This window comes from Cyprinodon tularosa, unplaced genomic scaffold, assembly GCF_016077235.1.
Source record: "Cyprinodon tularosa strain WSP-4 unplaced genomic scaffold, ASM1607723v1 ctg486, whole genome shotgun sequence".
In the NCBI taxonomy this organism is placed as follows: Eukaryota; Metazoa; Chordata; class Actinopteri; order Cyprinodontiformes; family Cyprinodontidae; genus Cyprinodon; species Cyprinodon tularosa.
The window spans coordinates 488,214-498,829 of record NW_024039214.1 but is presented as its reverse complement, the minus strand read 5'-3'; the positions used below and the strand labels follow the sequence as shown (position 1 = coordinate 498,829).

The window sequence follows — 10,616 nt, the reverse complement described above, 5'->3', positions numbered from 1 at the left end:
TTTTTCCTTAAAATAAGTGCATTTTTTTCTTGAATTGAGGAGGAAAGTGAGACATTTTGCCAATGGAACGAGACAATTTACACTTAAAACAAGAAGAAAAAAAAACAATTGCATTATCATATTTCAAAAATTTTAATTTTTTTGGGGTAAAATTAATTCTTTTATACACTTTGAGGACTTTCTTTTCTTTTAGATTTCCATATTTCGTTCCCATCTTCCGCCGCCTTCCCAGCTAAATTAAATTGAATCTTCTGTTTTTTTTTGTATTTGTTAAATTCTAGTGTCGTGACGAGAGGTCAAAGGTGAGCCCAGGTGTGGGCGGAGCAGCATATGGAAACACTGAGTGCAGCGGGAGGAAGCCATCCCATCAGGGTGTAATCTAGACAAAAGGCTTTACTGTGATTTTTTTTTTCCCCCTCCTCCTAATCTGAGAAGTGGGATTAAATCAGTTGCATAGCGACTGTGACATCACAGCTGACCCATTTCACAAGTGAGCCGCCGTGCTGCCGTACCTGCAGGGAAGACCTTTCTATGTTCTGTGTTTCCATTAAGGTGGACTCCAGAGGATCCACTCCATCACTCCACCCTCTGTCATCGACATTTTCCCAGCATCAGACACGCAGCATCATGCTGAAATAAAAAGGAAAGGAGAGGGAAGAGTCCTTCCACACGGGAGCAGCTTCAGATGTTCCTACGCTGAACTGCAGCTATGCTGGAAATTCCTCCAGGACTCATTGAAACTTTACCCCAACTGTATCCACGGCAACACAGAGGATTCAATTAAAGTCATTTATATAGCGCCAATTCACATCATGTCATCTCAAGGTGCTTTCCAGTTCACCAGATCATCCAGTCAGATTGATTATAAGTTTTCTATCTAAGGAAAACAAGCTGCACTGGAAAAATTATCTAGAAATAAGTAAAAATGTCTTAAATTAAGTGTATTTTATCCTTAATTTGAGTTGTTTAAAAAGATGGAATGAATATTTTTACTCTTAAAATAAGATAAGTAAACGCACTTGAAATAAGACAATGTGTAAATTGTCTTGTTCCATTGGCAAAGTGCACTGCAAAAAATTGTAATCTTTAGAAGTCATTTTTTCTTAAAATATGTGCATTTTTTTTCTTGGATTTAGGAGGTAAGTGAGACAAGATAAGACAAGACAATTTACATTTAAAATAAGAAAAAACAATTGCATTGTCTTATTTCAAGTGCATTTAATCTAATTATCTTATTTTAAGAGTAAAAATACTCTTTCTATTGGCAAATCCTCTTACTTACCTACTCGAATTAAGGGTAAATACACTTAATTTAAGTAATCTTTACTTATTTCTAGATTGTTTTTGCAGTGTGTCTCACTTATCTGCTTAATCAAGAAAAATGCACTTATTTTAAGGAAAAAATGCAGATTTTTTGCAGTGGTGACACGCTAGAAGAAACTGGAATCTAGGTTAATCTAGATAGTAATTTTTTTTTCTTAAAATAAATGCATTAGTTCTTGATTGACATTTTGCCAATGGAACAAGAAAATTTTGATTTATAATAAGAAAAAAAAACAATTGTACACTGCAAAAAAATGAAATCTAAATAAGTGCATTTTTTCTTGAATTAAGGATTTAAGTGAGAAACTTTGCCAATGGAACAAGACAATTTACACTAAAATAAGAAAAAAACAACTGCATTGTCTTATTTCAAGTGCATAATATCTAGATAGCTTATTTTAAGTGTAAAAATACTGATTCAATTGGCAAATCATCTTATTTACCTGTTCAAATTAAGGGTAAATACCCTTAATTTAAGACATTTTTACTAATTTTGAGATCATTTTTGCAGTGTATTGTCATATTTCTAGGGAACTTTATCTAATTATCTTATTTTAAGAGTAAAAATCCTCATTCTATTTGAAAACTATCTAAACTGCAAAAAATCTAAATCAAAATAAGTCATTTTTGCTTAAAATAAGTACATTTGTTCTTGTATTGAGGAGACAAAAGAGACATTTTGCCAACGGAACAAGACAATTTACACTTAAAATAAGAAAACACAACTGCATTGTCTTATTTCAAGTGCATTTTATCTAATTATCTTATTTTAAGAGTAGAAATCCTCATTCCATTTGAAAACTATCTTATTTACCTGCTCAAATTAAGGGTAAATATACTTAATTTAAGAAATGTTTGTAATTCCGACTTATTTCTAGATTGTTTTTCCAGGGTTGACTCTTCAGCAGTCCCTCACGCCAAGCATGCTTGTAGCGACAGTGGGGAGGAAAAATTCCCTTTGAACAGGAAGAAACCTCCAGCAGAACCAGGCTCAGTGTGACTGTAAATTGTCTTGTTCCATTGGCAAAATGTCTCTTTTACCTCCTCAATTCAAGAAAAAATGCACTTATTTGAAGAAAAAATGACTTATCTAGATTTAGATTTTTTCTTTAAGGTTGGTGTTTCTTTCTTAATATATAGATGGCTTCCTTCACGCCACCTATAGAGTCTCATTGGTTCTCCGGAGTCCTTGAAACTCATTTGATCAGTTTTAGATTATATTTGAAATCTGAACTCTGAAATGAGACTATAAAGATGAGAATAAATCTATAGCTGGAATTAAGACTTCTTCACACAGCTTTGGTCTAAGGCAACAGTAAAGTCCAGCTGCTTTGGTTTCCTGCTCTGCTTGTACTCTTTCTCCGCTGATCTGCTCCAGTTCTGTATAAGTGGAAGTATTGGTGTCGGCTGCCATTTATCCCGAGCCGAGGCTGGAGTATAACCCAGGTTTGATTGCTCTCATGTGTATGGCCTCTGTGTTGCAGCTGGTCGGCCGCCAGCCCAGCTCCTGTCCCATCAGCTTGCATTTAGCTGCCTGATTTCCCCCATGGCCGAGTCTCTAGATCTGAATCTGTTGGATGAATCATTCAGAGCCGTCTGGCTAATTTGAGTCATGCCTCTCGGCTTTGGGGAGCAGTCATGCTCTTCTCGTTGGTTAAACACGGCGGAAGAAACTGTGATTAAGGAGAATCATGAAACAAAGTGATAAATAAAAGTGTGTCTCCATGAGGCAGAGCCATACTGATCTGAGGTCAGTGGTTCTGCATAATGTTTGAGCTCTGCTGCAGAAAGTAGAACCTCTTTAAAACTGTGACAGCTTCACTGAACCAGAGCATATTTGGACATTTTTGTTCAATAAAGTTTTTATTAGAACTTCTAGTAGTCTTTTAATTGCACCTAAGGTGAGTGCTGTAGATGCACCATGGGTGGGGACGTCATCATGGCGCGATAAAAACACTGCAGCATACGACTTTATGTCAAATCTAAATAGAAATCTAATATTTCCAATACTTTCCATTGAAAAATTGAAAATATGTAGATTTTTTTCTCCCACCACTTTGACTGTAGGGGGCGCTGTCATTGTTTGAAACGTTGCTGGAAGAGAATCTTTTCAAGGCTCCTGAACGCATCAATTGGAGCTCCTATGTTCTTTTCTTAACCTTTCGTGGGATCAACAGTAAGAGCGCTATCCAGGGTTCTGAATCTGGACAGCCTTCAACCATATATATGTCATTATACACTGGAACAATCTCTTAAATTCAGTGTATTTACCCTTAATTTCAGTAGTTAAATGAGAGTTTGCCAGTATTTTTACTCTTAAAATTAGATAATTAGATAATATGCACTTGAAATAAGACAATGCATTTGTGTTTTCTTATTTTAAATGTAAATTGTCTTGTTCTATTGGCAAAATGTCTCTTTAACCTCCTCAATCCAAGAACAAATGCATTTGTTTTAAGAAAAAAAGACTTATCTAAATTTAGATTTTTTTCCAGTGCCCGGAGGACTGGACAATTAATAATGTCAAACAACCCTGTCCTCCGTTGTGACCAATGAGCTGACAGCATGTAACGACTCAGAATCCCCTCATCCCATTGGTCGAGCCATGTGTTGCTCACAGAGCAGATAGCGGGAGACAACACGGCAGTATGGGGAATGAACGGAGTCATTTAAATGCTGATGCTGCTTCTGGGGGCGGTGCACCTTCACATGGCGATGCTTGTCCTCCGAAAAACAAAAAGGATGTAGAAATAAAGGGAGGAATGGGAAAAAACAAATACCTGGGTGGAAGAAGTCTGCGATAATGAATACAAACAGATTTAAGTCAAATAGTTAAAAAAAATAATTTCACACACAAAGGGGGGCTAAAAAAATCACCACTTCAGGAGAGCTAAAGGCAATCAGGTCAGCTGGAACGCATAAGATGTCCCTTTTTTTCAGGGAGTTGGCAACCCTATTCAATCCACCTCTGATTTTTGAAAGTTGCAATAAAACTTAAATATTCTGACTGATGTGACTAATTTGTATTGGTTTGCCCTAGTATCAGTGGCGGTTCTAGACCTAATGCTCCAGGGGGCCAGGAGGGGGCACTAAAAAGCATGAAATAAAAAACAGGGCAAGGGATTCAAATAAATTAAGAGAGCTGCACGAGTTTAATTAAAATTCTATGTTAGGTCAATATACATTCAGAATTGAGGAATTTGACATATTTTTGACTTAATTTAAGTTCAAATTTCTATAAAATCAGAATTTGAACTCAAGAAAAGCTGATGAATTCAGTTGTAAAAATTAGAGCTTTTTTTTTTGTTGAAAAAAACATTTAGGAGATGAAAACTGGGATCCTATCTCAATACCACTGAAGCTATCACCTTATTGTTTTTAAATGATTAGTAAAACAGAATAAAAAAAAATGAAATAGATCCAAAGGACTTATCAGTAACCATGTCTGTTCCGTCGCAGATCATCATTAGAATTAATTTGAGTATTATGTCTTCAGTACAGGGGCCATAACAGGGGCCAGGACATGATCTACAGGGGCACTGTCTAGAACCGCCCATGCGTAGTACAAAACACTGCCAAATTAGATTGGTTGGTTTAGCCAAAGAATTGGTTGAACACATAACTTCCAACCCGATTAAAACCAAAAACTGTGGAAAAGTGACTTGCAGCTTTTATTTTTCTCATCATTGCCCAATTTGCACAAAGACTTTCGTTGTCTGCTGGAGCTTATTTCAAATGTTTCAGAAAAAAGCTAACTTTAAATGATTTTTCTCTTCTAAGACATTTTACACTAAAAAAAAAACGTACAAAAGATTTTATTATACAGACCAAACATTAACAATTTAAAAGAAACGTAAATGGGAAAAAACAAGATCAAAAAATCGTATTATATTACTAACTGTAGTTCTGCTGTCCACCAGTAGGTGGTGACATGTTCACATGAAGCTTCGTGAACTGTGGTGATCGTTGAAGCAGTTTGGCCAAATGGTTCCATGAGGCTTCATCTCACCATCACTAGAGGTCCCTATCCTAAATGAACTATGCTTCCTCTTCCTAGCTCCTTCCTTACGGTCAGTACTATTCAGATAGCACTTATTATGGCGACTGCTAAATGTTTTTTCAACCCCCAAAACAAAAACAAATAAAATACTCTATATCAGCAGGATTGTGTGAAATAAACACACATAAAACGTCAAAGGATCTGAAGAGAAATACACATTTTTTATTGGTTTGAAAGCTCAGCACCATTATGGATACATGGTGAAACATAGGCTACGTTCACACTGCAGCCTGAATGACCCAAATCTGATTATTTTTTGCTCATATACGACCTGTATCTGATCTTTTCAAGGCCGTCCGAACGACACAGATCTGATTTTTTCCAGTGAGACCCAGGCCACTTGGCTCTTTGGTCCTGAATCCGATACCAATCTGATATTTTCAAATGCGACCTGTGTCTGAACGGCCAGGTCGGATTCTTCCGAACTGAACGCCATTAGTAGCCGACAAAGGTCACTATTCTGCGTTTTGCTACACAGAAGGGAAGAAAAAAAACAACCATGGCAACCAAAAAAAAAAAAATTCAGATTTCCCAAAAAAAATCAGAATTGAGCATCAAGTCCTGCAGTGGTAACGTTGCCTTAGTGACCCTTCCTGCGATGCCCCCCTGGGCAGTGAGCCATAGAGCTATGACGTCACGGGATGAACCTGCTAGATGAGCTGTGGAGGATTCATTCTGGTGATTTAATGTTATTATAAATGTAAAGATGATATTAAACCATATAAAATCGTCTGTGATGTTGAAAGTGATTCATTTTCAGTGTCCTGCTCATGGGCGGTTCTAGACAGGGGCCAACGGGGGCCAGTGCCCCTGTAGATCAACGTATGGCTCCTGTGCTGAGGATTACTACTTAAGACTCAAAGAAATTCTAATGATGATCTGCGCTGAAACAGACACAGTTACTGATGGATTATTTGGACCTATTTAACTTTTTTTCTTTACAAATTCTGTTTTACTAATTATTTAAAAACAGTTTTCATCTGCTAAATGTTTTTTTTTCTCAAAACAAATAAAAAAAATACTCACTTTTTTACAGCTGAATTTATCAGTTTATCTTGCGTTCTAATTCAGATTTGATAGAAAATGGTAATTTTAGCTTAAATTAAGTCAAAAATAGGTAAAATTCCTAAATTATGAGTAATGAATACTCCAAATAATAGCTTTATTTGATCTTTGAGAGATTTTTTTGCTATGCTAAGGGATCTTTATTTTTATTTTAATGATAATCAGAACAAACATTTTCAAGGCAAAAATAAATATTTTCAGATGGAAGACAGAATTTAAGTTAAACCTAATTGAATGGAAAATTCACTTCATGCAGCTATCTTAATATTACAGCAGAATTCTAGGGCCAGGTTAGAGATTTTTATTTTATTTTTTTTTTATTTTGAGTATAAAGTCATAACATTATGAGAATATAGTTGTAAATTACGAGAATAAAGTTTTAACATTCCGAGAATAAAGTCGTATAAATTCAGAGAATAAAGTCATCAAACAACAACCCGTTCCAGAAAGAAAGCTTGGAGCTCCGCCCAGCAGATGACGGTCGACCAGCTCCACCAATCAGCAACCAGAGTCCACTTTGACATCCTGCCCAGTTTGATGCTGCTGCTGAAAGATTTCCTGATTTGTCAAACCGATGCTAAAGTAGAACTTCACATGATGCTCCACATTCCTCATTTTAGGGAAGAAAGGGATTCTTGGAAGAGTTGTTATAAAACTTGTTTCTTGTAATTTTAGGACTTCATTCTTTTAATATTATGACTTTATTCTCGGAATTTCACGACTATTCTCGATGTGACTTTATTCTCTTAATCTTATGACTTTATTCTCGACACAGAAGAAAAAAATCTCTTTTTATTTCATGCTTTTCTGTGCTCCCATTAAAACAACGCTGACATCCCCCACCCCCCGGGGGCCCCGCGGGACATTTGGTTTATAGAGCCGCCCCTGCTTCTGCTCCTTTTCTGTGTTTTTTTTTATTTATTTTGTGTTTCTGCTGTCTGTTGGATGTAGAATCTTATCAGCCAGCCTGAGCAGCCTCTCTCCGCCCTCTCTGAGCTGCTATCGTGCGGCTGATGGAGCTCCACCCGCCCTCAGCCTGCAGGGTGAATAGAGGGGGGGGGATGACGCGTGATCAGGTGGAGGCAAAGCTCCTTACTACGGAGGGAGGGAGGGTTCAGAAAGCCTCCGCCGTGCGCTGGCAGCAGCTGTATGAGCAGCACCGACCTCTCCAGGAACAGCGACCTGCTGCCCGGCTCCTCTGCACCGTGGAGCGGGCTGCCGGCTGCACCCAGCCCGAAGAGGAGGCTCTGAGAGCGGCTTCCAGCAGCTGCAGGTAAGACCCCTGCACAGGTGCGCCTCCGCAGGTCCTAAGATCATCCTTCAGAGTTTATCTGGAAAGAGGAGGAATAAAACCAGACTTTTACTGAAGAAACATGTTAGAAAGGTCTGTTTAATCTGATTAAAGCTGCAGGAGCTGCTGAGCCCTCATTTTATTAAAGATCAATCATGTTTTATCTGCTTAGATTGCCAATGTATGACCACATTACATCTGAAACATGACTTTATGGCAGAAAAAACACCCAGAAAGTGTCATTTAAGTCGTTTCTCAGAGCTGATAAAAGCTGCATGATTAAGTTGAAGCCCAGCAGATGGTTTGTCCTGATTGCACAGTCATGCAGGAGGAAATCCACTGCAAAGATTATCTAGAAAGAAGTACAAATTCCTTAAATAAAGTCTATATATCCTTAGTTTGGAAATGGAATGAGTATTTTTACTCTTAAATAAGATAGTTTGATAATATACAACATGAAATAAGTCCACACTGCAAAACAACTTTTTCTGGAATTAAGGAGGCAAGTGAGGCACTTTGCCAGTGGAACAAGATAATTTACACTTAAAATAAGTAAAAAATAATTGCAGTGTCTTATTCCAACAGCATATTATCCAATTATCTTATTTTAAGAGTAAACAATCTTATTCCGTTGGCAAATCATCTTATTTACCTTCTAAGATTAAGGACAAATTCACTTAATTTAAGACATTTTTACTTATTTCTATATTTTCTTTGCAGTGAATACAAAATGTCTCTTTTATCTCCTAAATTCAAGAACAAATGCACTTATTTGAAGAAAAAATGACTTATCTAGATGTCGACTATGCAGCCTGAATGAAACCCAATGTTTGTGCCGTTGATTCCAACATGTTTACTCCAAGTTTGAAAAATAAAAGCTAAATAGTTAATTTTTTTTACCATATTAGACAAAATATGATAAAGGTTACATGATAGGAAGGAAACTGGATCATTTTTCACATTTTAAACAACCTGCACTGCAAAAATGATCTCAAATTAAGTGTATTTACCCTTAATTTCAGCAGGTAAATGAGACAATCTGCCAATGGAAGGAGTTTTTTTTTACTATTAAAGTATAAAATTAGATATTATGCACTTGAAATAAGAGACTGCAGTTGTTTTTTTCTTATTTTAAATGTAAATTACCTTATTCCATTGGCAAAGTGTATCACTTAACTGCTTAAAAAGTAAAATTTCCTTAAATTAAGGAAGTAAATGAGGTAGTTTGTGAATAGAATGAGTATTTTTACTCTTAAAATAGGATATTTTGATAATATGCACTTGAAATAAGACGATGCAATTGTGTTTTCTTATTTTAAATATAAATGGTTTTGTTCCATTTGCAAAATGTCTCTTTTATCTCCTCAATCCAAGAAGAAATGTACTTATTTTAAGAAAAAAATTATCTAGATTTCTATTTTCTTCCAGTGCAATGTTGGGAATGTTATTAATCCTGTTTTAAAGGCTATAAATTGATCTTCTCAGACGTTTCTTCGTCTGTCTTTGCCCCCCGTATGTCAGGACAGATAAGGAGGTCTTCATCCTGACGCTCCTTTATAACTCTCTGATAAACAGACATCTTTAATTTACCTCCATCCATCTCACGCAGGTGTTTTAATCATCTGGATGCCTCTGAGCTGCAGCGGCTGGACTTTGATTATTTTCCTCCTTCTTCTCACCCAGGCATCTATCTATCCATATATATTAGCTGGTCCTGCAGAGCGCCTCCTTTTTCTAGATGATTTTAAACTTCCAACATTCAGATCAAAACACACCGAAGCAGACAGAGTAAGTTTAATCATTTATTGCCTGGAGTTGGCTCACTGCTGGATGTGAATTTAAATCACAGCAGATTGAAGCTTCAGCACCAAGATGATGGAAATATAAAAAAATAAAAAATAGAAGCGGCTCTTGTATATTTATACCCACTTGTTGAAAGCTCCTCATCTTCTACGATTATAGATGCATCAACCCTCCAGGATCTGATTTGCTCCCTTTGGCTGACTTTGATCTAAAGCTACAATTTCCCACTATTTCCGGTTCATAAATGCATCACCCAGCCTGCATTTTGATGTCCTTTTTTTGCAGCTGCTTAAAATTAGATGCAGGTTGTGAATGAATGCAGTGATGCGTAAACGGGGATAATCGTGTGAAGTCTTCATTTTCTCCTGGATTTCAGAATTCCCTCCATCGAAAAAAGATATTTAAAAATGTTTTTTTTTTTTTTTTTAGATGAGATCTCAAAGAAAAACAGGAATCTGAATCCTGATTGTTAATTTATTGGTAGGTTTGAGAAATGTTCTCCATCTCTATATGTACGTGTCGCAGTCGTCCTCCTGCCTCTTTAAGAACTTTCTCTTCTCTGATTGGTCAGATGACTGCAGGCTGGTTGTTTTATCAGTAACACAGAAATGAACTTTTTTGATGGAACATCTAACCTTGGACAGCAGTGGGCTGCCATTGTGCGGCGCCCAGGGAGCAATCAGTGTTTAAAGGTCTTTGCTCAGGGACCCAGAGTGGCAGTCTGTGGGAGTGGGTTTTGAACTCACAACCACAAGATTCCAAGCTCTGTGCTCTGAACATGAACAATTTTAGCTTAACTTCGTGTTCTGGGTAGAAAATTCACTTTTTTTTGTTCAATTAAAATAAAACTGAAAAATAGAAGAAATACTGCAGAGTTTCCTATCATTGGATAACATCCATAGTAGCTCTGCTCCTCCCCCACTTGTTTCTGATCATTTGTCAGTTTTTTGTTTTGTTTTCTGTCAGTGGGATGAAAGGTGGTTTGGAAATATTACTGTTTCAGGATTAGCAGACAGGTCATGTTACACTGGAAAAAATCTAAATCAAAGTCAGTTTTTCTTAAAATAAGTTAAT

At 36.7% G+C, this 10,616-nt stretch overlaps 1 protein-coding gene across 1 annotated transcript in view; it reads left to right on the top strand.

Annotated features, from left to right (window-relative positions):
• The first annotated feature begins 7,494 nt into the window (after positions 1 to 7,494).
• Positions 7,495 to 10,616, top strand: part of LOC119794644 (prolactin receptor-like) — a 77,439-nt gene continuing 74,317 nt past the window's right edge. Inside the window, exon 1 of the mRNA XM_038302276.1 lies at positions 7,495 to 7,721. Within this exon, the coding sequence (XP_038158204.1) occupies positions 7,510 to 7,721 (212 nt within the window). The 5' untranslated portion in view covers positions 7,495 to 7,509. The remainder of the gene's footprint in view (positions 7,722 to 10,616) is intronic.